The sequence below is a fragment of the Sinohyriopsis cumingii genome, chromosome 1 (genome assembly GCF_028554795.1).
Source record: "Sinohyriopsis cumingii isolate HCF-2022 chromosome 1, ASM2855479v2, whole genome shotgun sequence".
Taxonomy (NCBI): Eukaryota; Metazoa; Mollusca; class Bivalvia; order Unionida; family Unionidae; genus Sinohyriopsis; species Sinohyriopsis cumingii.
The window spans coordinates 64,743,769-64,771,749 of NC_142961.1; the positions used below are offsets into that span (position 1 = coordinate 64,743,769).

Here is a 27,981-nt window from a genome sequence, read left to right on the forward strand (position 1 = left end):
AAAAGAGCCAATAACTTTTTACATTTTGTATATTTGGTAATTCATTCATTGCACTTTCAGAAGCTGGTATTGTCTAGTCTGGCAAAATTCATTTTCCCTATTTTAATAGCTGCCATGGATAGTGTACTTTAGACTAATTCATGCTGATTTTTTAGCACAAGGAAGCAGTCATTTTAGTTAGCAGTGTGCTTAGATCATGTACAATTTCCCAAAGAAATATCATCCACATTACATTAATGTAGCATAGAGGTATGCCAACATTCTCTCCATTGTGCATGTTTTAAATGCAAACAACTTCACCTTACATATGTCACTCTCTCAGAAGTACATAATAACTAGTGAGTGCCCCCTGAAAGATGAAAATACATCTTTCTGTATACATACAAAGGAAATCAACTGTTACATATAATCTTCCTTTATCCCTGCTAAGTGTCCACTGTACTTCAAATGTTTACCAGTTTAAGCTTGAGCTCTCGACTATTAACATTGCCTCCAGACTCACTTTATTTTCTACATTATTGAGATCATCTATCAGAAAGTTTTAAGTGACCTAGTAAGTTGATGGGTTTATATATCTTGTGTATACAAATCTAGGACTTTTTTCAGTGAATATTTTTGTTATTTGTTATTATCCATGAGGTATCACTTATTAAGACTTGCATGTCAGCTTTCGCCATTGTAATTTTGACCTTGAGAGCAATAAACACTGGTTTCCTATGCATTTCTTTACTAGGTTTTCTCAATATGTGAGTTTCACCTGATTGAATATACTTTGTATATTTTTTATACACGTTTTTTCTCTATCAAGTGCTTCAAAGAGGCAGAGGATAACCATGAGGCATGCCTTGCCTGCATAAAATGTTTGTCATGGCACCCATGTAATGTTTTGTGCATCATGGGCAGATCGGTATTGTCTGGCATCTACTAAAATGCCTCAAAGGCTTAGAAAAGAGGCCACATTCTATATTATCAGACCAAGATGTTTTGAGTATTTATCCAAACTCAGAATTGTTAATGAGCATTATGGGGAAGTAATGGTGCCACTCCCCACATCCAGCGAAGATTCCCAGTACTGTGCTGATGGCAGTGGTCACTTATGATAGTTTGGTTGTTGTTGTTGTTGTTGTAGGGTTTAACGCCATTTTTCAGCACAAGATAGGCTATACCTGGCGGCCAGTATTAATGGTGGAGGAAGAACCCAGGAAATCCCCGGAAAGATCCACCAACCCTCATGATACTTTGGAAGATGTTGTAAGTGATCCAGACCAGCTTGATGTCAGTGAAATTGTTCTTATGATAATGCAGTCTGTCTTGCTGGCTGGCTTTGTCCAAAAATCATATACCAAATGCCTCTCCAGCTGTGAACCAACCAGTCCAGCAATCTGGCTGACCCATGCATGGGTGTATCTGGTTAGACTATCATTTTGGACTGGTGAACTGCATGTCTGTCCAGAGTTCTAACTGTAGAGGCAGGGAGTGGACTGCCCCCATGAAACTGGCCAGACCAATCATACTTTTTGCTGACGCAACATATGGATCTGTTTCACAAATTGTGCCAATCATATGACCCATTCTGACCAGCCAAACCATAATCCATGCTTGATAATGGCATTGTCAGCTAGCCAAATGATTGGGTGTTCCAAGTGAAATTCACAAGGGCTCTTGATCATGTTCATCCAGCCCCCACCTCTTTCATGGTCCCATTTTATGTAGGTGATCTCATGTTACTTTAAGAGATAGAGCATTTGTTGACAAGGAAGGTGATGGAGTTTGTCAGGAAACCAGGTTCCCAACTCCAGACTTTTTTCTGGTCATGAAAGCTAATGGGAAATTGAAACCAGTAATAGACTTTGTGTTGGTGATATTCAAAATGGAGACTGCATGATACGTACTACTGTCATTTTGGTGCAATTAATAGGCTTAATATCAAGGAGAAGCTAGCAGCTTCATATGGAATACTGCCCCCATCCATCTGGTTTCATCACGTTTGTGCCCTGTGAGGCTGACTGAGGCTAGACCTATTTGCAATGAGGTTGAACAACAAACTTTCCACCTTCATTTCCATTTCTGGACCCAGAGGCCAGAGCCCTTGATGCTCTATCAATCAGCTGCAACCAGAGGTAGGCCTTTGCCTTCCCCAAACAGTTTTAACACCAAAACTATACCATTAGATGAGGGGCAAAGCTTGCAAAATATATTGTTCTTATTGCCCATCTTCAAATGAACAATAATGGGTCAACGATCTACTCGATCTGATGATGTATTTAGGAAACTCTTAGAAACTCCTATGCTGCTCAGAAGAATCTTCTTCATGCCAGGATAATGTCAGGGCCGTCTTGGTTGAAAAATTACGTACTTTATTGTAGAGAGGAGACTAGTTGGTTCAGTGGTTAGTATGCTTGACTCCTGACCATAAATGATGTCACACCACTTTTAGACTACATTTTCCCCATTTGGCTAATTTCTTTTCCATTTTGAGGACAAAAAATTAGCTTGCAGGGTGGGCAACTTGTGTGCACTGTCCCTGGATCCAAAGTACATGCAGTTTCCTTCTGATGCCTCGTTTGTACCAATGACACGAACTAGTTTCATCTCAAAGAACAGGTTTCTGGCTACAGACAATCAAAAATTAAATATTTTCCTGCTTTCCTCAATCAACACATTAAGAGAGACAGAGACCCAGTTTGTTCTTTCAGATGCTATCTGAGGCAAACAGAACATCTGCAAATGTGAGAACCTCTTCCTACTCGTTAAGATTGGAAAGCAAGGCATTGCGCCATAAGGGCTAAAGTGGGCATCTGATTGAAGTACTCTATACTAATGCAAGATCATGTATGCCTCATGAAGACCTTGACTCACAAAATACAAGAAATTCCTATGGTCCTGGCCTTTTAACATGATGTTTCAGTTAGAGACATAGTTGACACCATTTGACTGACGCACTAGGTCTACTTTCTTCAGCTTCTGTTTACAGGACATGGCCGAGAGCTGAATCTCAGTGGGCTACTGCTAGTTGCCCAGACAGTTATCATGCCCAGTTCATGACAGAGCAATCTCAGTTTCAAACATGGTGTCATAAATTTTGCTCTCTCACATTGGAAACTTTTGCCAGTAAGACAGTACACCACTCTCTTGATGACTCGTGCCCTGATAACTTGCAAACCTGCTTATAATGTGGGTCAGGCCTGGATCCCATTTTTAAATCACAAAATACCCCAAAACTGATCCCTACTTATTAAACTTGAAGAAAATCGCAATCAAAATTGGTAACAGAAACTTTTATATGTCGCTCGTTTTATCATAGAAAAACGTGAAAGGATCTGGAAATTTTAATCAACATTATGAAATATCAACTTTAAAAATAAGTCATAAAATTTGTTACATTTTCTCTCCTAAAGACATTCTTTTAAATCACCGTAATTAACAATATTCAAGGAAATTTTGATCAATGAAAATGTCACTTATGCTAGTGGAGGCAGTACTTTAATAAATAAATACCAATTAAATATTTTTTTTTTATTAACTGAAATTTGTGTTCTCTTTTTATCTTTTAGTTCCTTTTAAGTGTAATCATCTTAAGTGCAATGTGTCCTCTTGTAATTAAACGTAAAACGTGTCAATCTACCATAACAGCTATGTCTGCAAGCATTTCTCTGAGAACCTAATTAAGTGCCGACCGTGTTTTGATATTGGACTAGCGGAAGCATTTGTTGTATTGTTGCACTAAATAAAAAGCAGGCCTCCTTTTCTATTATCATGTTAATTACATCTTTTGAATCAAAGGAGGTGGAATTTTAAAAAAGTTAAAAGGCATACAAATCCTACATGCTTAACCAGTCATATATTGGGTAACTCATTTCAGCCAATCAATCGAACACTGTTATAAATGTTATTGTATATGTAATCTAATTAAACTACCTTAAATTAACCTACTCAATCATAATTGATTAAAGATAGCATGGCAATCAAGAGAAATGAGTACTTCATAAATTAAATTTGTTTCACAGATACAGACATTTGTGAGGAAAACTAGTTTCAGAGAATTCCTGAATTCACACGTAGAGATATCCTCAAGGATGATAAGAAGTTTCACTGTTACTTGCAATGAAATCATGGCGTCAGTATCTTACTAATTGAACAATTAAACAACTGGGTTTTGACGTAGTTGATGGTCTCACAAAATGTTGTGGGTTTATTTATAAAAAGGAATCTTGTTTTGTAGTGTATCAACAGTTAGTCTGGTTTCTTGCTTGGAAGATCCTTTTTTCGCAAAATACTATCCGTAACACTCCTGGAACCAGACTGACCAACAAAACAAAAATCTGTGACATAATGCACGAATGTTTTCGCACACCACGTTGGTTGTTGAAACCAGTTGGAATCATGTTATCAATCTTTCAGATATTGGACATTTTAAAAAATAAATGTAATTTATACAGAATAAGAAACAACTTCATTGGAAAAAGCGCTTTATTGACAATTTTTCTTGACCTGATTGATAAACGAGGATTCAGTCATTAAACATCACAGTTCCCTCCCACCAAACTCCGTGGTTCTCTGGATGTCTAGCAGACTTTTTGGAGGTCCCTCTGTAACTTGCGCCCTCGCTTATAGTGCGGTCTGTGTTTTTGGACCTTGATGTGCGTGAGTTATCAAGGGAGAGGTGTAGTAAGGTATAAGACACAACTGGTCTCATTTGTACAAGTATAAATGGAGATTTCTTAAGTTGTGCTGCCTTCATATTAAGAGACATTTATCCTTTCAGTAGGACAGTTATTAAACTCCTAGAGTGTGGTGTGTGTAGAAGTTGGATGCTCATGCATTTCATTCCCTTACCTGAGCTCCTAATCTTAATCTGGTTGAATAATGTATTCAACAAATTTCTTTAGTAAATTACGTTTTTCTTGAAAACTTACCCAGTCACATTAGTTTTAATCCCTAAAACCCTTCCCCACAAAAAAGCAACCATCCGGTAGTTGAATTTGCTCAAGTTTAAACTGGTAAATATCCTTGGTATGGTTGTGGGGGCAAGGGGAGTTTATCTGACAGAGTTACTTCCCTTTGTCTCTCTCTCTCTCTCTCTCTCTCTCTCTCTCTCTCTCTCTCTATATATATATATATAAACACGTTTTTTATTCTTTCAGGGAGGTTTAAATTTGGAGGTAGCAGTGGCTATTTCTTAATGTTAATGTCATCTGATAAATAATATTGGAAAAACATAATTTACTAAGAAAAATTTCTTTTCCTTGTTATCTGAAGATTTGTTAACAGCGTGAGATGAATGCCATTAGTTTCATTTAAACTGGTTATATTTTTTCAAGGCATATTTCTCTTTTGTTGTTTAATAGGCCCTTGGATAAATTTTCACTATGATTTTTGTAACATAGAGAATGCTATGATTGTCATAAACGCTACTGTTGTAACAGGAAAAAATGTGAGCAGACAAGTGGGGACTGAGATTTATGAACACATATAGTACCTGAATTATTTTTGTGGAGACCAACTTGGCTGAAATTTGACATAGTGATCTTTGGCATGTCATCAGCCTGTCAGATCGCTCCAGTAGACTAGTGATTAGAGTGTCTGCCTTGGAAGTGGAAAGTCATAGGTTTGATCCCCGACCGAGTCATACCAAACTAAAATTCAGCAGAAAGGGACAGCTGTTGTGTTATATAAAGGCATTTGTTTAAGAAGTCATCTGTCTTATTTAAGGATTCTGGTGATGGTTCTTGATATAACCATAAAGTTATTATTACTGAAGTCAACTATAGTAAGATCCTACTTTATTATAAACTTCTGGATTTTTGATGATGTATTTTTTTTTTATAGCTGGGTAGCATTCTGACTATAGCCTACTTGTGTTGCTGTGCTTACTACAGTGTGTTCCAGATAAGGATTCTGAACTACTACTACATTGCACCCAACCATCAAACCAATGAGTACAGTATGATATTTACTGGAATGTAAGTACAATTATTTAAACAGTGATTTCTTTTAAGACAATGATAATAATAATACTTCTTTGCAAATCAAGCCCTTGTTTTTGGCAGCAAAAGTGTTGCAGGTCATATGCCCATCTAAATGGAAGTCATACAAGTGTGATCTCCCCTTATATCGATGGATTGTCTCCCTTTATATCAGTGGATTGGTGCCAAATCCAGTTCATACTCCAATTACTACTTCCGCTGCTATAAAGCATGCAGTTTTTGAAGGCATTACAAAACTGATTTCCACTTGCACTTTTTCACTGTTTGAGTGATTCTAAGGAGTTTTCTCACACAATAAGGTATACTCCAGTTATAATTCTTTTTCTGCTTCTAATCTGTCTTGGACAAGAATTCAGTGTTTTTTATCTTCGTCTTGTGATATACATATCAGTGCCATTTTAATTACCTGCCCTAAGGTCAGTTGTATTACAATCGTCTCTGTATAAGACCTAGAATATAAATTCTGTCAAGTGAATGTCTAGTATTACAAACTGAATGATCTTTCATCACTTGGTATTCAGTCAAATCTGCACCTGATGAGATCGACCAATTTTGGGTCTATATGCAACAAGGTGAAAAAGAAATCAACCCACCATTGCTTCTCCAGTCCAACATCCAAAAGCCTGGGCATTTTACATCATTCCATAAACTGGAATGATCTAGATGCATGTACCTATGCACTGTCCTCCATTCCCACCAACCCCCACCTTTCTGTCCCCAAAGACTTATACAAAGTGAGGGAATTAATGCTATTTGATCCTTATTGCTTCTGTTAATTGGGGGAAAAAATCATAGATAAATGATCTTTTAAACTAGGCAGCATAATATCCTGTGAAAATCTTTGTCTTGCCTCACCTGTTCAGGCAACCTTGAATGCAGGTTTTTGATCAAGACATATGGACACCTGGTTATGTTCAATGCTTTAAAACATGATAATAACAAAGATTACAATTGTTTAAACTTGAAATTTGTAAAATTGTAAAATGCATAAGCCCAATCAAAAATTTATAATGTAACTCGTGTGAGCATTAAAGTTTTCATAATTGTCATGAGTCCTCACACAATTTCAGTTTTATAAGCAGTGATAATACAGGAAAGAGACACTGTCACTATCTAATGGCAGTGGTAGTGGCATAGACATCAGGATTTTTTTCCCTTTTTTTTTTGTATTTCAGTTTTGGTATAAATTCGTGTATATAACATTTATATAATAGGACACTTCTGTTTAATCCTTGCTTTTCAGCATTTAAAACATGTTCAAGAAGTTTTCTTTCCTGTGTTTGCAGGATGTTGTGCAGGCTGACACCCCCAATGTGTCTGAACTTCCTTGGACTTATACACCTTGACAGCCACATTGTGCACACAGATAATCTTGAAGAGACCTCCTACACACAGGTATAATGGGTCACTGCTCAACTGAAGATCTGTAACTTTGTATTCAGTATCGGGGTTTACATAGTTTTGCAAACAGGCTCTTGGCTTCTGAATGTGCAGGCCTGGCTTAAATAGGTTTTAACTTTTAACATAGGCCTCGATAAGCTTCAGAGATTCGGCAAAGTTCTTTAATATGTTTGTTCAGTTGTATTTCATTTAGTCATATGTTAATATAGAACATATTGTAGTCATTCCAGGATGTGTGGATGACAGGCAAAGTGATTTGTTTTTAATCACACGTATCCTTCATATTTATCTGTCAAACATTTGTGTAATTAATAAAAAAATTTATCAGCCAGTCTTGAATATTGCTCAGTTTTGAAATATCTTGGTCATTAATCCTTTTAATATAAAAACCATATATGTTGTGGGTAGTACTAAAGTATGACATATACATGTATTGTCAAAACTAGGTGAGGAAACCTTCATGTATATGAGACTGAACGTCGACAATGAGAAAAACATGCAGTTTTGGTCTTCAAAATAAATTGATTGGTAATGAAAATTCTCTGTTCATGAGAAACCTTTTATTGTCTTATGTCTCTTCCTACCCTGATGGATGCTCTGTATCCTTATCTTTGCCAAATTTAAAACCAGATCGTTTTATTTTTTATGCAGCTTATATACACTTCCTGTAATGGGAGCAGGGGAAGGGGGAGAAGGCTAGCAGTGGTAATTGATAGAAAGTCAACCAAATCAAGGAAATTTTGTTTTGGAAATCTGGATATTTACCTCCTAAAAATTAGAGTTGGGAATGAAAACATTTGTTTAATGTGGCATGTAGCACTACTTTCCTGTATTGCCCTTCAGTTTTCATTCATCCTGTATGCTTCTATTAAATTTGCATACCAAATTGAATCAGTATATACAGTACTGATATCTTGATTACCCTGTCATGATGTTATAAAACTTAAATATTTCTTCTTGTGTTATTTCACCATATGGTTATTTGGAGATGATATGCTCTTTTCACACTTGCCATTTGTCCTAACGCTTTTCCAAAAGCATCCCAGATATTGTGATACCTTCTGTTTGTCTTTACATCTGTCTGGATGCCAGTTACCACATCTCATAAAGTGGAAATTTATGAAAACACTGCATATATGTTGCCCCTCTGGTGACCTACTGCAAGAAGAGTGTCATTAGTGGATTCCACAACTGGTGTTTCTGAGAAAGGCTTCAGTGTCATATGTACAAAGTGTTAAATTACAATGACATTTTCAAATATTTTGAACAAGGCTTAATATATGCATCTAAAACATGAAGACACCATATATTTGATTGATTTTGCATTTTGACTCCTGGGTCATTATCTGCGGGGGGGGGGGGGGTATTGGAGGTTGGGGGTGGAGACCGAGTAGTTTGGAATTATACAGTGAAAAGCATGTTGATTTGTGATGGCAAAGCTTTGCAGTTCTACTTTTCATTTGCATCAATTAAATCATATATTTAATATGTATATTTTTCCCATACATTTTCATTTAATAACATACTGAATTCATGTGTCCAACTTTTCATGTTTGCATGCACATATTTCTATGCATACACAATAAGCTAAGCCAAGATATTTGTTTCCTGCATCACTTCTATAGCAAATCTACAACCAGTCTACCATCAAACTATGTTAATACCAAAAGTATCCTCTCACCAAGCTTTCGCTATAACAGGATATCACTGTAGTTGTTCAAAATTTATTAAAACTTATTTCTAGTAACCTTACATTACCCATGTAATTACAGTCCATTTTCATTTTTCCTGTGTCAATTTATTAGACATCACTTTTATATAATGCCACAAATGTGATCGATTGTTTTAAAGGTCTGTTATAAATTACATCTGTTAACCAAGAGTCACCTTTATTCAGCAGTTTTTAATGGCAGTGATTTATGTTGGATAAATGAAATTTGACTGTACTTCATTGTATGCAATATTTCTTATGACCTTAATATGATATAATGCATTAACTTCACTGAGGATGCAAATTTATTTTGCATTTACAGTAAAAAAAATTATCATGTTTTTATTGTATAGATATTTAGTTTGTGAAAATATGTCATTGTTAACACAGGTCATACGAATTATTGCTCACGGAAAAATTTCTTCAGACTGTAGTGGTTTGGGTTATTTTACTGCTCTAAAACGTAACAAAAAGGGTTTAAAAATTAACCTTGCTTACCCATTGATTTTTCTACTGCAACAAAACTCACATCTTTTCCTCTTTTGCTTTCAGAATCTTTTTAGGGGTTACAAACACCTTATATTGCCGGTATTTTATTATGTTTTCTTACAACGGGGTTACATTGGCAAAAGTTTTTTTTCCATTTAAAAAATTTCAGGAATATTTTACTAACACTATAAAAAAAACATGGAGATGGATAAGTTGTTGCATATTTACCATATTTCAGGTGATACCAATTTTCCTGGATTTTGTGGTTGCAACAAACCATGCATTTTAAATTCCAAGAGATAAATATTGTTTGGAAGCTTTTGCATTAATTCATCAAACCACCAGTGTAAGTGACACAAAAATGTCATTTTAGAAAACCATGAAAATTGATATCTACAAAAATGAATTTACAGTAAATAATTCTACTGTTAAAATTGCAGAATAATTTTTTTTTGCATACATTCTAAGGTTTGGAATTAGAGAAGTCTAAATTACTACTAACAATTGGTCTTGGTTTTAAGGTTTATACTTCAGGGAGTCAGATTTATTTTTTATGAAACGTTTCTTCAGCTTTTGTCTTACAATTTATGCAATATATAAAAAAGCTTTTTCCATACTTGTACAGTCATTGTTTGCAATATCAGTCTTTCTAACAATATTGTATAGTCCTTTTTTGCAATGTCAATATTTCTTACAATATTGGTCTAGTCCTTTTTGCAATGTTAATATTTCATTCAGTGTTGGTATAGTCCTTTTTGCAATGTCAATATTTCTTTCAGTGTTGGTATAGTCCTTTTTGCAATGTCAATATTTCTGTCAGTGTTGGTACAGTCCTTTTTTGCATTGGCAGTATTTATGACAAGATTGGTACAGTCCTTTTTTACATTGTCAGTATTTATGACAAGATTGGTACAGTCCTTTTTTGCATTGTCAGTATTTATGACAATATTGATACAAGTCCATATATGGTCACTAGTGCTGTAGTGAGTACCCAAGTACAAGTCAGAATTTATTGCCTTGTAAACAAACTATTTCTTTAGCTAAAGTTTCATCTTTATCGTGTTGTAAATATCCTGTCTGCCATTGTCGGCTATGCAGACGGTTCTTAACAATGCACTTCTTGTAATAGTTACCTCCCATAGGCTGAAAAAACCATGACAACTGATGAATCAGCATGATTTAATTACATCTAGCCTTCTTTTGGTTGCAGTTGAGTTATTTTACAGCAATAAAAAATGCACAGTAACTCTTTTCAGCCTATAATAAAATCATTTATTATATTTGGATCATAAATAAAATATTTGCATTTTAATGTTTTAAGCAGAGGCTGTCTGCCAAATTGTTTTACTTGGTTGTGTATTGCAATCATCATTTGAGTTACTTATATCCTGTTTGTAAGTTTAGATGATCTTGTTAAAGCCTTGTTGTAGTTCTTAACCTCTCTAGAATAATTTTTAACAGAAATTCTTTTCATGTCCTGATGTATATAATTGACCAATCATGATTTTGTTTATGAGGTAATAAATATTTGTTTTGTTACCATATGACACTTTGAACTCGAATGTTATGTTAATTGTTTTTACTGTGCTTGCTAGCCATTTTGGTTTTTTGACAGAAGTTTCTAAAAGGTATGAAAAGCTTGAAATTCAGGCATTAAGCGATGATTTGATTTTTTTCATCATTTTGGAATTGTAAAACAACTTTGGATATGGGAACCTGCATGCCTTCAAAGAGTTAAATTGTCAAAAGGGAAACAATCAAATTTATTTGCTTTCATGAATGGATATTATCTTTTTTAAAAATTATATTAAAATACTATAATTATTATCATAAAATAAGTTTTATCTCTATTTTAAGGAAATTCATTTCTGAGAATAGTGATACTTTTCTTTCAGTATACTAATTGAGATCAACTAATTGATCAACTTTTCAGCTGTGCCAGTTTTGGGTTTTTAGTTTTTCTGGACATAGAAGAGCTTATGGGTTATCCTGTTGCCCATCATCTATGATCTAACATCCTTTTTCTGTCTGTCATTGGAACAAGTTAGTTATTAATGCTCCTTAAAACTACTTGAAGGATTGTTGTGAAACTTTACACACACACACTCAACCCAAGGTCTAGTCAGTCCTACATGAAAAAAATGCTGTTCTAACGTCTAGTATGTCCACCAGAGCAAATGTTTTGAAAATCTTGTCACTAGTCCTCCTGAATGGATGATTATATCAGCATCAGGTTTTCAATGAAAGACTTCTTATGATATCTAGTCAGTACTCAAGTTAAATGGTGCCAATCTGACTTCCAATATAACCACAATGGCAGCCATCTTGAAAATGTGGTTGTTGCTACTTCTCCTGAATGGAAAGTTACATTGCCACTCACTATAAACTTCCTTTCCTCAAAATATATTCTGATAGTTGAATAATTATTGTATTGGAGAATCTACAAGTGAGTACTAAAAAACAATTCATTAAAAATAAAGGCGCTATTGTGTTCTTGACTTTGTGTAAGATTTAGCTTATATTGTTAACAGTATCTGTCTTTTGTCCGCAATAAAGAATGACAGTGAAGAATACCATAGCAAACATCAGTCATCATGATAGGGTGTGTTTTTAATGTCCAGGGATAGAATTCATTTCAACAAAAATGCTTTATCTTTCCATCTTTAATAGTAGATGCCTTCGTTCCAAAAACAATTTTTTTTTACGATGACTTACATTGATTGCTTCATTTGCCTATGGAAGAAGTGATAAGAAAATGGTTATTTTGGCAGCTGCATATGATAGGAAAGGAATGTTCTTGCTAGAGGCTTCAAACACTATCTCAGTGAATATTGTAATGTGGGTTATATTCACCATTCAGCCTTCTAAAACGAATTAAAGATCCATGAATTTTGTTTATAGAAAGTTAAGTAAAATTAAATAAGTAAATAAACAGACGAAATTCAGGACATTAAAAACATCACAATATCTGAAGCTACAATTCTGTCAACTGAAAAATGATACAATACAATCAGCATTCTTGAGTTGATTAATATCCTGATTATATCTGTTATTTCAGATCATGGGGCACATGGATGTGGTTTCCATCATCTCAGATGGATTCAACATTTATTTCCCAATTGCCATTGTCCTGCTGTGTATCTGTACATACTTCAGTCTTGGCAGTCGGATTCTTCACTTCCTTGGCTTTCAGCAGTTTATAGGTGATGATGATCTGACACAAGAGCTGGTGGACGAAGGCAGGGAAATTGTGCGCAGAGGTAACATATATTGTAATAATTATTATAATATTTTACACAAACATCATGAGTTTTCATGAAGATATTCCTAAAAAATCTACCAAACTATTTTAAATTTTTTTGTTCCTTATTTCTCTCAAAATTGTCTTGTGTATGAGGTTTGCACATAAAAAGGATCACATTTGGGTATTCAAAAGGTTTTAAATTTTTGTAATTTGATGAATAAAATATGTCTTGAGATGGTATATTGCATTATTATGTTTCTTTTATTTTTATAAATACATGTCTTGTTAACATTGAATCATATAATGTCTACAGGAGACTACAGAATCACAATGACTTCTGTATTTTTTGTGTCTGCCTCCAGATTTATAAATTTAAAGTTGGCTCAGTTTCAGAGATATACATAATGCCAGAAGTATATAAGGAACCATTGGTAAATTCTGTTGGATTAATATTGTAGTGGTACAACTTTACGGTTGTTTCTACTTGGGTGCCTCTGGCCTGTCTGGGTCAATGCAGTTTGTTAGGAGTTATCAGTAGAACAAACAACATAGACCCTAATCTGTCAGTACATTATGCAACAGCAAATCATGATCTGTGTTGTTTGCAATTGGACCTGACATATAAGTGAACACATATTTTGATAAACTAAAGTAATTTTGAAGATTTGCTTTTGAATTTTGTGCTTCAAAAATTTCCCGAATATAGGACCAGGTCTGGCAGTTAAGGGTGTTGGAGGGTGAATGTAACAACTGTATATATTCGCTTATAAATCTGATCTTTTTGCAAATTGCACAGATCAATATCCCATTTGGTTACCACATTGGCATGTGACAATTGTCAAACGTGTGATTAAAATATCATAAATATAATTATATTTGTAATGTTCAAAATTAATTTTTGACAAAATGCAACATTTTAGTAAAGAACACAATTTTTATTAATTATTTTGTAATGTACTATGATATCATGCAGTTAATATACTCTGTAATTTCCATGTATTCCTTGTAAATGCAAACTACTGAAGTAACAGTCTGGTTAAAAAGTACTGTGGTACGTACCAATGGAAAATAATACCATGGTAAACCAGTGTGCCAGTAATTCCACACACTTTTAGTAAATAACATTGGTATAAAAACAGAAAAGTGAGTGAACAAGTGATGCTTTAGCCATCACATAAACTCAGCATGTGTGTGTGTGTGGCGGGGATGATGGCATTTTGGATAGAAATTTGGCTTTTATTTTGTTTTCACTTTAAACTTGTGGGTCAGTCTTATCAATGAAAACCACAAGAATTGGTAACTCATAATAATGAATGCACAGTATATCACTGGAAGGTTTGTCATGTTCTATGTTAGGGGTCCTACCTTTAAGGTCAAGGTCATGATTTTTCCATCACACTTTTCTTTCCCGTCTGTTATGAGTCATTTGAGATTAAGAAATTATATTTGGTATACTTAAATATATCGTTAGCAGGTGTGTCACATACCACATTGCAGTGGGAGGGGGGTCCTGTCATCTAGGTCATGGGTCAGTATTTTAAGTTCTTCAGCAGACTTTCCTTTCCACTTTTAAAATTGGAAGCCCATTGAGATTTAGGGATGAAAGTTGATATGCTTATACTGCAGAACTAGAAGGTATGTAGCATACCACATTGAGTGCCCTTTTCAAGGTCATGGTCTTGGTTCAGTATATTCACTTTTACATCACAATTTCTTATCTGCTATTTTACACTAGAACCATTTGAGATTAAGTTATGCAACTTGGTCAACTTACACATTGTCATTTGGAGCTGTATCATGTAATGAAATGGTAGTCGTATCTTTAAAGTCAAGATAATAGTTCATTATTTCAAGCTTTCCATCATACTTTCTTTTATGCTGTTTATCGTTAGCACCATCTTGAGCTTAATGGATGAAAATTTGTATACTTGTATGTAATTAGCAAGTTTATCACATACTACATTCAGGTCCTATCTTCAGGGTGAAAGTTGCAGCTCAGTATTTAAAGTTTTCCATCAGAGTAAATTTGTAAGAATGTGTTGCATACTACTTTGTGGCCCTATCATTTAGATCAAGGTCACAGGTCATTATTTTGTTTTCAGCCACATATTTCCTTCTGCCATGTAGCTTAGGACCTGTTTAAGGTGAGATTTAACACACTTTATACATCATTGCTAGTTTTACAGTCCAGATTTGGGGGGCCTGTCTTCATGGTCATTGTTTAAGGACAATATCTTAAAGAGTTATCTTCTTTCTACTTTATATCTTACAAGCTGTTTGATTGGGAATGAAGCCTATATCTACTAAGTAACTCCACAGATCTGTCACAAAGATCACAGATTTTTATCTTGGTACACTTTTGTTGACCTCATGACAATAGGCAAGAGGCAACAAAAATAACATTTGCTTATTGTTTGCATTTTCTGTGTTTTCACATTTTTGAGGGTCACAAGCAATGAATGGTTTAGGAATGGAGTAAGTCTTTAGAGCATCCACAATTTTAATTGTCCAGCCACCAAGAATTGCTTACTACTATGGAGGCCATATTTCTGATTCAGGTTGGACTTTGGGCTCATGACATAAAGAATTTGGAGGAGTTTGATAAAAAGTGAGAACCACACATTAATATAGTGATCTTGCACCAAATTGGCTTAATTTGTTGCAACTCTAGAGGCCATATTTCTAATCTGGTTTTGATCAAACTTGGAATATAGGTTTATGGTATCAAGATCATGGACAAGTTTGTTAATGGGTGAGATCCATGTAAATTTATGAAGTTATCTCATGTCTGATTGACATAGATAGTTACCACTCTGGAAGCCATATTTCTGATCCAGTTTTGATCAGACCTGATGATTAGGTTAGTTTCATCAAGATTGCAAATGAGTTTGACAATGAACAAGATTTACCCAAATTAATGAGGTGATCTTGCATCTGATTGGTAGAGGTTGTTACCATGGGGAGCATGGGGCATGTTTCTAAAATTTGTATCAGACTTGAAATGCATGCATATGTCCTTTCATCCACTAGAAAAAAGGTCCCTTCAAGGGACTCTCATAAAAGATAATACTAATTTGTTTTTTTTACATAAAGTAACCATTACTAAAACCAGCAAAAAGCTTTAACTACTTTTTCTCAAAATTCATTAAACATAATTTGAGTAAATTTTACAGAAAGGGTTCTGGCAGGAAGGGCTTTCAAGTTTACAGAAATAATAGCAATGAAAATGTTTGTAAATAACTTCTTTTCAAAAGCTGCTGAAAAGAATTTGACAATATTTGATAGAAAGTATCCTGGTTTGAAGGGCATTCAAATTCATGCAAATGATGCCAATCAGACATAAAATATGGCTGTCATGTCACATTAAAAAAATATTAAAACAAACTTCTAAAAAGAATGGCTGCACGGAATTTTAAAAATTCTGACAAAGCGTACTGGCAGATAATGGTTTTCTAGTTTGTACAGATGATGTGAATGCCAATTCTGGAAATCATAATTAACAAAGAAAAACCTTTAAATGGCTTTTTCTCAAGAACCACAATCTAATTTTAGTAAATTTGATAAGAAAACATCCTGGTGGAAAAAAGTTTCAGTGTTTTACAGTGATGCCAATCCACCGTTATTAAAACTAGAATACCAGCAACTTCTGGGGAAAAAACACTTGATTTTCACTTAAGTTTTAGTTTTGTTCAGGGTTTTAATTCTAAATAAAACATGAATGCCAAGATTAGACCTGTGGGTGTTATTTAAGTAGGATCCAGGATTACTAATGTTAGCTTAAATCAGCTTTATTTCATCATTAATTATGTACCAGATGATGCAAGCATCTGTCTCAGTATGATAATAGAGGGTTCAAAACTTTGAGTGAATGCTCTAGTTTGGAAACCAAAAATTTGTATCAAATACTTCAGATGAAATTTAAAAAGTAGCTACTGGGATTTTCTTCAAATTTTGAATAGAAAAAGTCAAATTCATTTACTTAAATTGTACTCTTTCAGTATCACTTTTGTATCAGTTGCATTCACAAATAGGAAGATATAAGTTTCTTTTTTTTCTGGAAGTGATGGTGTTAGTATCATCAGCAATGTTAGAATTTTTGGCAAAAGTTTTAGAAAATTATATGGTATTAAAATATAAGACAATTTGTAACACTCATGTTAAATCTGTTCCACATACAGAAAGGCGCAGGCTGGAGAGGAAGGCAGATAGTGATGCCAGAAGAAGGGAGTGGAATGAGAGATTTGGAAACAGTGGCTCCTCCCGTGGGACTGATGTAGAGGAGGCAAAAGATCTGCAAATAAGAAAGGGTATTTTATAACTTCTTAAAGTCTAGGATGTGAATTTTCATTACATTTTGGGATTCATCAAGCAGACTTTATTAAGCTCTGTCCAATACAAAATAAAATGATGTTTATGCTAAGTAAATGTTGAGTTATTTGAATAGAAGTACATTGAAACTCTGTTTAAAATCACCCCCATTTTTAGACGACCAATATGCTACAACTGTAAAATATGGGAAGTGGTGGTTCCCTTTGGTATTCAGTACACTGCATTACCAAGACCACCTTGGTAACTAAAACACTTTTATCTTCTCCTGTGGATGATTGTATTAGAGCGGTTTAACTTTATATAGATATATTTGCCCCCCCCCCCCCCACAAAAAAAAAATCCTGAATTTTTTTGCCAAAATAATGAAGAGAATAGTATATCTGGGCAAACAAAAAGTTCTTCAATTTGTCGAGCTCTGTTCATTATTCATATATTGTTATCAAACTGCATCCCAGATTCATCTAGAAAGTTTCCTATTTCTACTGTTACAAAAACCTCTGCCTAATGACAGAAAATTAAAAATAATTCTCTGAATGGTGATTAGAGCTATCCTTCCTCCGAAATGAAGAATGTGTTCAGGGTATGGCCCTTCCAAAGTTTTATTTCAGGATCTTAAGGAAAGGTATTGTCTTTAAAGATGTTGGCAGCATTCATTTAAACATCTTTTCAAAAACAGTAAAAGGCAACAAATTGACTAAAAGAACTTGACTGTACCCCACAGGCCACATATTAAGTGTGTAAAGACATTATTTAGACATACTGATACACACATATACATTTGTTTCTACATTCTGAAATGAGGCATCAAAAAAGCTGGATATAACTTGAATTATCCACTGACTGAAATAAACCAAACTTAATCGGAATTTAATTGTCAAATTAGAGCTGGGAGCTTAGCTTTAATGGTTGCAAAGCATTAATTATTTTGCAGTAAGCTACTGTACATTTAAAATTCGATAACTATTTGTTTTGTGCACATTATTTATATACCAGTTATGAAAAATGAGCAAGTATGTGTTGGGTAGTTTTAACTGTAAAAACATGGCAGGTTTAGATCTGTACTTGATTTGTACCCATACTTTGCACTTAGGAAATTAAAGTTCTTTCACTCTGATCAAAGTTGGTTGTATACAGAGCATCAGATAAGTCCTGTTCTTGTGTGAATATTGTTTAAGATTAGGGATAAAGACAAATTCAAATGGCAGTAAAAACATTATTTATTGGTAAATTCAGATACATAATTCTATCATAATCCATGGTGTGTTTGATGAATTGAGAATACATTGGCCTAGAAGTAATGCAAACAGATGCAGCAAACTGGATTATGCACAGGTTGAATAGTTTCCCCAAAACTTTGACAGGCAATTTTTGTGAAACAGTTTCCATCGCAATCATGGACACTTTCATTTAAGTTGCATAGAAACTGTCTTCAGATTTGATACATTGAAACATGTTTTTCAAACATGATGCATCTTTTTGGGTAGTTTTCTTCTTCAAATACATTGCCTGATCATAATACATCAGGAGTGCTACCACAATTCCCACAAATCCAGCCCTCCCAAGCTTATTTTTGCAACAAACTGCAACAAGTTGTTTTCCCCACTAAGGTGGAAGTCAAGCAGGAATGGTATTCTTATGGGTAGATGGGTGAATGACAAACCCCATCCATACCTCATTTTCTTCTTCTGCAGACTAGGAAGTACATATTATTTTCTTCTTACCCATATCATGTGTTTTTTGTTATTATGTCCACATGTTCAACTTTATTTGTTGCAAGGTCCTTGAATGTTTTTGGAATGCATCCATGCAGTTTGTAATATGATGCTCTGATTGGTAGGTTTTTGATCATCACATGTATGTGTCACTCATATGGTCACTTTCCTCATCCAATCATTATGGCAAATTTTTGATCATCACATGTATTTGTCACTCGTATGGTCACTTTCCTCCTCCAATCATCTTTCACTGAAATTCCACACACTATAATGTCTCCCATTCATCACTATCAGTATCTCCAGTTAAGATATTATTACACTGCACATTATCCTCAAGGGTTGTTCCAGGTTGTACAAGGGAAAGAAAGTTCTCTTCATCCCAGTAGTCTGTCATTTTCTCTGTTACACCTGAAATCTCTTGGTAAAAAACACTTTTGAAAGCACTTTTGAATAGTCTCAGCTGTTACCACATCGCATGCTGAAGTTAGCTATTGAACTGCATCCAGCAGAGTCACCAGTCATGTCATGTCCAATGCATTTGAGGATCCATTAGGAACAGCACATGTGTCTCAGCAGCTTTTTCCTGTACATGAATTAAACTGTTTGGATTATCCCTGTATCCCATGGGCTGAAGTTTTGAAGTTCTAGTTGAGGGGAAGTATGAAAGCTTCGCACTTGACAAATCCATTATTGAATTTGTAGAAAGTTACCAAGTACAATCTTTCTGTTCTACATTTTACTTTGCTGATTTAGTGTTTTTTATGGTTATCTTAAACATTGTTCTGTCATCCCTGATTTTCTGTTTGCCTCAATAGTCACTTGCAAATTTAGTTTGCTATAGTCGTTAAAGCAATTTGATTTTGTTATTTTCCAATCACCAATGGCCTCACTTTTTCATCAGAAGAACTTGTGGTTCTCTCGTTACTACCACCTAGACATGTCCACTTTTTTTTTTACCAGTGATCTTGTTGATAACATCTCAAACACAACCCAGTCTCATGACAAAATATCCCATACATGTCATTCAGTCTTTTTGCTTGAATCTCCAGCTTCATTATTGAATTCAGCAGATTAATTAAGTCAAAACATTTGTTTGACTGGAAATCCTGTGTAACCACCCATTTTATTTGTGAGGAAGGCATCATGTTTCATTTCAACTGATAGAATCATTGCTTTTTTAAATAATTCAGCCTCAGTGTGGAATGTTCTTAAAATTCACAGTGTTAAACCATTTGAAAGCAGGGGAAGCATTTCCTGGTTGTAACAATCTTTCTTAATCCATCCATTCCATTTTCCCACTTCTGCAGAACATTTTCTTTTTGTTTTATAATGTTGTTTATTTTAAGTCTTTCTGACCTTAAAATTTTGGCAGGGATCCTCAGATCTTTTCACTGGGTCAAATTACTTTAACATTTTTTTCTGAAGATTTTGTTTTCCTTCACATGTTCAACTTTTTACAATGACATTCCTTTGATGCCAACTATACTGCTGTTAAAACAATTTTTTGAATTTTAACGAAATATACTTTGTTTGTTTATAAACAAGTTGATATTGTCACATGATTCATGGCACCCTGCTGAGTTTATGTTTCGTTTGTCTATGTGGGAGAAGCTGAATCTGCACCTGCTGGGGTCAACCACTCATGGATCTATCTGTGACAAGGTGGAATGCAAGCAACCTACCTTTATCTCAATTTACAGGACATTCTATGCTTACATGAACTAGAATGGTCTAGATGCACAAAATCTTGCAGAAAGTGATGGAATCGGAGAGTCTTCAGGATCTGAGAAAAATCATGGATAAATGAGATATTAAACTTAGCAGAGAAGATTTTCAAAACATTATTGGTCTTTGCTCACTGCTTAAGTAGCTACAAATGCAGTTATTTCATCCAAAAGCCAGAATCATTAAACCAGCATGCCTGGCTCATCTCATGCAAGCCCTCAGGAGAAAACAATCCTGAGAATAAATGATGGATGGAATTGCTAAAGTAATAGGGCCAACCACTTTGGAAGTCTATGAAGTGAGTGTTCTTCCAGTGGTGTGAACAGATAATACATCACTCTTTCAGAAGTTTCAATACAGCATATAGCTAACTTTCTTCTTTGATTCTTTGAAGAAATAATAACCATCATTGCTTTAAAAGACTACAATCCCTTGATATAGGCCAAAACAAAGACCTATCCCACCTTTGGGGAATTTTTATTTGTCTTGACCGAAATCTTATATCAAGAATGGAATTTAACCAAAGGTTCTGATGTGGCTGAATCAAGCACATTTTAGACCTGTTTAAAACATGCTTGATTTGCCTGTAATATTAAACATGCTTCCTAGTTGTTCTAGCTATAGGGGGCAGAATCAGTGAGATACATGCATTGTTGATTGAGCTGACTTGTCTGCATTTCTTTCATGATGGCTTGATTTCACTTATGACAACTCCAGCTTTCATTGATAAGATGGGACTCCATTAAGATGGACATGCCCTCCCAGCCTCCCTTCTTTTACATTTAAATCTGGTTGGGCATGCATATCTACTTCCGTAGTAGCTGAGGAGATTAAAATTGGGTGCCAATTGCTAAACCTAAGCAGAAATCACTCATGCCTGACTTCCACCTTAGTGGATCAACAACTGTTAGCAATTATGATGCTGAAATCTAGCTTTCAGAGACTGGATTAGTGAAGTAGCTGTGGTATATTTAATGTATTTTGATTGGGTTAGTATTATCAAAGAAATGTATTTACTAAAAAGTTAATTGGTATTTCATTTAGCACAAGCAAAATAGTTAACAAGCATGGCAAGATTTATTTAGGTGATCTAATAAACTCTTTGTTTAAAATACATTATATGCTTTTTTTCCAAATATTCTCCAACCAAAACTTCTTTTATCATCCCAATTAAGCATGGCCTAAATTGTATTTATGCATTGAACTTTAAAGAAAGCAGTACAACACATGCTCAGCCCTTGTATGGAGTTCTGATATAATAATACCCAGACATCCAGATCTGGTATGAGAATACCCAGACATCCAGATCTGGTATGAGAATACCAAGACATGTAGATCTGGTATAAGAATACCTAGACATCTAGATCTGGTATGAGAATACCTAGACATCTAGATCTGGTATGAGAATACCTAGACATCCAGATCTGGTATGAGAATACCCAGATATCTAGATCTGGTATGAGAATACCTAGACATCCAGATCTGGTATGAGAATACCCAGACATCCAGATCTGGTATGAGAATACCAAGACATCTAGATCTGGTATGAGAATACCTAGACATCCAGATCTTGTATGAGAATACCCAGACATCCAGATCTGGTATGAGAATACCAAAACATCTAGATCTGGTATGAGAATACCTAGACATCCAGCTCTGGTATGAGAATACCAAGACATCTAGATCTGGTATGAGAATACCTAGACATCCAGATCTGGTATGAGAATACCAAGACATCTAGATCTGGTATGAGAATACCTAGACATCCAGATCTGGTATGAGAATACCTAGACATCCAGATCTAGTATGAGAATACCAAGACATCTAGATCTGGTATGAGAATACCCAGACATCTAGATCTGGTATGAGAATACCCAGACATCCAGATCTGGTATGAGAATACCTAGACATCTAGATCTGGTATGAGAATACCTAAACATCCAGATCTGGTATGAGAATACCCAGACATCCAGATCTGGTATGAGAATACCTAGACATCTAGATCTGGTATGAGAATACCCAGACATCCAGATCTGGTATGAGAATACCTAGACATCTAGATCTGGTATGAGAATACCTAGACATCTAGATCTGGTATGAGAATACCTAAACATCCAGATCTGGTATGAGAATGCCTGGACATCCAGATCTGGTATGAGAATACCTAGACATCTAGATCTGGTATGTGAATACCCAGACATCCAGATCTGGTATGAGAATACCTAGACATCTAGATCTGGTATGAGAATACCTAGACATCTAGATCTGGTATGAGAATACCTAAACATCCAGATCTGGTATGAGAATACCTAGACATCCAGATCTGGTATGAGAATACCTAAACATCCAGATCTGGTATGAGAATACCTAGACATCCAGATCTGGTATGAGAATACCCAGACATCAAGATCTGGTATGAGAATACCTAAACATCCAGATCTGGTATGAGAATACCTAGACATCCAGATCTGGTATGAGAATACCAAGACATCTAGATCTGATATGAGAATACCCAGACATCCAGATCTGGTATGAGAATACCTAGACATCTAGATCTGGTATGAGAATACCTAAACATCCAGATCTGGTATGAGAATACCTAGACATCTAGATCTGGTATGAGAATACCTAGACATCTAGATCTGGTATGAGAATACCAAGACATCTAGATCTGGTATGAGAATACCTAGACATCCAGATCTGGTATGAGAATACCTAAACATCCAGATCTGGTATGAGAATACCTAGACATCCAGATCTGGTATGAGAATACCTAAACATCCAGATCTGGTATGAGAATACCTAGACATCCAGATCTGGTATGAGAATACCTAGACATCCAGATCTGGTATGAGAATACCTAAACGTCCAGATCTGGTATGAGAATACCTAGACATCCAGATCTGGTATGAGAATACCTAAACGTCCAGATCTGGTATGAGAATACCTAGACATCCAGATCTGGTATGAGAATACCAAGACATCTAGATCTGGTATGAGAATACCCAGACATCCAGATCTGGTATGAGAATACCAAGACATCTAGATCTGGTATGAGAATACATAGACATCTAGATCTGGCATGAGAATACCTAAACATCTAGATCTGGTATGAGAATACCCAGACATCTAGATCTGGTATGAGAATACCTAGACATCTAGATCTGGTATGAGAATACCTAGACATCCAGATCTGGTATGAGAATACCCAGACATCCAGATCTGGTATGAGAATACCTAGACATCTAGATCTGGTATGAGAATACCTAGACATCTAGATCTGGTATGAGAATACATAGACATCTAGATCTGGTATGAGAATACCAAGACATCTAGATCTGGTATGAGAATACCAGGCCATTCAGATCTAGTACAGGAATACCGAGCAATCCAGATTTGGTATGAGAATACTGAGTCATAGAGATCTAGTATGACAACACCCTGCCATCTAGGTTAATATATCTGTGTACTTCAGGTGAATGACGAAATTTTAATTTATTATATATGTCATTAAGTTACATCTTCAATTGTTTAATCACAATATTTCAAGACTGCTTCTGTGGCGTAAGTGTTTAGAGCATTCGCCTCCGATGCAGGAGGTTGTGGGTTCAAACCCTGGCTGAGTCATAGCAAAACTTATAAAAATAGCACTAGCCACTGCCTCGCTTGGCTGTCAGCATTAAAAGCTTAGTGCTAGGACTGGTAAACCTGGTGTTGGGATAATATGATCGGATAGGGTATTATGCCCCTGTGCTTGACAGCACTATAAACTGCCTACTGCAGACATCATTGCAATGTGACTGAAATTGTTAAAGCTACATTAAAAACATAAATCACACACACACACACACACAATTTCATATTAATTCATGCTTGATAAATTTTACCTACTTATATAGGAGTTTAAATTCTTTTTTCTTAACATCAGTATGCGGTGGTTCTTTCCGGGGTTTTCCCGGGTTCTTCTTCCACCATTAATACTGGCCACCATGTATAGCCTATCATGTGCTGAAAAATGGCATTAAACCCCACAACAACAACAACAATAACATCAGTATGAATTCCTTTTTTTCTGAGTTGCAATATAGGCTAGAACGGGGTTCAGTCTAGTCTGTTTTTGTGCCAATAGTTTCACCTCTGACTTCTTGTTAAAGACATTGCAATGAAGTAGTGCTGTGTTCAAAATTGCTATTCCATAGTTAGATACATATTGAGTGATTCTCATGGCTTTAGTTATCTGCTTTGTAAAATGGATTCAATTTAATATTAAAAACACTTTGTCTAATCAACAGTAGGTAATGACTACAGCCTAATCGTTGGTACAGTAGTAAAGCACCCTAAGTAAACATAGTTTAATTTAGAAATTGGAGAAATATCTTTCACTTCTTTACATTAGGCCTGACTATCTTTCACAGGCATTACATTAAAAACATCTAACTTTGCTTTGACTGCAATAATGGATAGTTATTTCATTGAATATGTGAAGGGTACAAATGATAATATGCAAAGACTCAAATGAAGAATTTTTTATGTTAATTTATTTGCAATCACTGCATATATAAAGGTACTAAATAATAAAGTATAGTTTTTCGTTTAATACCAGTAATATTGAAAAGTATGTGAAATATTGACCATTGCTCTTGTGCCTTTAGAAAATATTAGAGGAAAATTTGGCTTAAATCCTAGATCAAACCTTGCTGTCCATTGTAGTTTTGTCTAGCTGGTTTTTATTTACTGAAGTTTACTTACTGGATTCTCAATTACAGATTTCAAATAATAAAGCTGCTAATGTACATATATAGGTTGATGATGGGAAAATGGGTTTACTTTGTTGACTCAAACAATTGATAATTTAATTCTGTAATGTTAATTTTCTCAGGAATGGTTGATCAACGTACATCATGGAATAATAGAGCGTATGTGACAGACCAAGTTGAACAAAATGAACAAATAGGTATATGAAGATATATAAAATGTACATGAACTAAAATGCCTGACTTTCTCAACCTAAAAAATTAACCAATTTAACACTTTAACCTGGCTCTGAGTGCAATTTTACATACTTTCCTTTTTTCACATACCTATTCCTTTAATCTCCTTCAAGAACTTTTATATATCAAACTTCCTCCTGAAGGGAATGCTTTCTTTCTAGCACATATCTTCAAATAATCCCAAGCCTGAATAATGCAGCAACAATGTCAATTGTGGCATTTTCACTGCTTCTTTGGCATTTAAAAGTAAAATACTGTACTCATTTGAATGCATGCATTATGCTAATTGTCCAGAATGGATATTCAGACTAACATTATTCATGTAATTTTTCATTAACAATCATGTGGTTTTTTTTAGAGTACCAAACATATTGTTTTATTTATTTGTTAAAAATATTTTTTGGGTACTGAATGTAGGGGTCTGACCTGAAAAAGATCTAACATGACTCACCATACTTGCTGACCTAACTGTAATGATATATAAGTTGGTACAATTGTAGTCTTATCTTGGTCGTACATACTACAGCTCCTTTTATAAGACATGCAACTTGGAAAATGAGTAACATACATATTAATGAAGTGATCTTGCATCTGATTGGCAGAGTTTATTATCGCTGAAAGACCATATCTTTTGGTCTGATTTTGATAAACTTCAATTTGAGCTTATATTATTAAGATGTCAGATGATTGTCATAATGACTGAGAACCATGCATATTAATGATGTGATTACGTGTTTGTTTTCGGATGAGCTTATTACTACTCTAGAGGCTGCATTTCAGATCCAGTTTATGCTTGGTAAATAGGCTTCCATCATCAGAATATTCAGTGTCTTTTAGTATGAACTGGATCTATACATAACTTGTTACCATTCGAGAGCCATTATTTTGAGTTTGATCAGGCTTGGTAGACAAGTTAATATCATCCAAGATGTTGCATGGTGTTTACTATGGACCTGACTTATGCAAATTAATGAGCTGATATGGTATCTAATTGGCTGAGCTTGAAAACACTCTGGAGACTGTTGGATTCTGATCAAACTTGGCAAGTAGGCTTATTTATTTTATGCTAGTCAGCGAATTAGTAGATTTTCTAAGAGAAATAATTTTGGTAATTGAAAAATGTTTTTTAACTGTAGCCATTAGACATTGATAACATTATGATCAGGAAATTGTATGTGCCATTTTGTCATTTGCTTAATCTAATGGTAAACATGACCACCTGTCATGAATCTTTACCAAGACACAGTTTGCTTATTTTGTTTTCAATTTTTTTGTGCATTTTTTGTATTGAATTAGGAAAGAGAATTAAGTTACTTTATTGCTGATATTTTCTGTGCAAATATACACATATCACAGAACAACATGCACAGTGTATGTATTACACCGTAAGAAACCTGCTACTTGAGTCTGTTATACATATTGCTAGACAATAGATTTAAGATCTTAAATTAGAAAGAAAATTTGCTTTGTTCCTGATGAATAATATATACTTCTTCACCTGGCTGAAAAAGCTAAAGTGTGTTTACTCATGGCCTTGCCACTCATTAAAATATGGAGTTTTTCACTCACACAATGAAATATATCCATTATTCACTTCATACAACAAGCAAGTATCTTTATATCATCTAGGATAGTTAGAGTCATGAGCTAGATGGACTTGTACTAATGAGGGGACCTCTAGTATAGCTTGTAGTAAAAAGATTATTGGTCACGGTGATTGTGGTCAGAGGAGATTAGTTAATGTAGCCATACTTATAGTAATGATATATATGCATCAGTAGCAACAGCATTAGTATGGCTGAATTCACCCATTTTCTTGGTGGTGGTGTTTGTGGTGGTAATGGTTGTAGTGGAAGTAGTACATTTAGTAGTTATAACAGAATTATATTGCTAAGGGAGGTATACCATCATTCTATTATTCATTGCCTTGACACTTTACTCTTTGAGCTGTCAGAGAGCATATTATATGACATAACAGTCCCTCTACTATTAATGTGGTTATGTTTATTTATTTTTCATTGTTTGTTAGGGTTTTTTTTGCAATTGTTTTTATTTCATGATATGTGGTGGGTTATGTAAAATTGTAATTTTGTAGATGACCTTGTTGAAAATCAGTGACAGTTTTGTCAACAACATTGTTTACACTTTTCTGACTATAGGACAAATAATAGGATTATCATCTTGGTCCGAGCCAAGAATATTATGTTTATCATGTTTTTTATTATCATTTTAGTTTGTGTTCTAGGACAGGTAGAGGAGTATAAAAGTTTGTTTACTGGAAAAATTATTTATTCCTGCAATAACATCTGGAACTGAAATCAGTCTTATAGTTGTGCACAGTGCTTCATTTGGGCTGCATACATGCCAACCCTGGCAAGGAAAAAGTGTA

At 34.8% G+C, this 27,981-nt stretch overlaps 1 protein-coding gene across 3 annotated transcripts in view; it reads left to right on the forward strand.

Moving 5' to 3' along the window:
- The window catches only part of LOC149807010 (G protein-coupled receptor-associated protein LMBRD2-like), a 73,051-nt gene that overhangs the window by 27,592 nt on the left and 17,478 nt on the right, over positions 1-27,981 (forward strand). For 2 of the 3 annotated variants that reach the window (XM_089960615.1, XM_089960622.1), the window contains 5 exons: positions 5,830-5,963; positions 7,274-7,382; positions 12,647-12,848; positions 17,011-17,139; positions 25,481-25,555. In XM_089960615.1, the coding sequence (XP_089816741.1) occupies positions 5,830-5,963; positions 7,274-7,382; positions 12,647-12,848; positions 17,011-17,139; positions 25,481-25,555 (649 nt within the window). The remainder of the gene's footprint in view (positions 1-5,829; positions 5,964-7,273; positions 7,383-12,646; positions 12,849-17,010; positions 17,140-25,480; positions 25,556-27,981) is intronic. The other variant, XM_089960628.1, reaches the window with a different exon arrangement.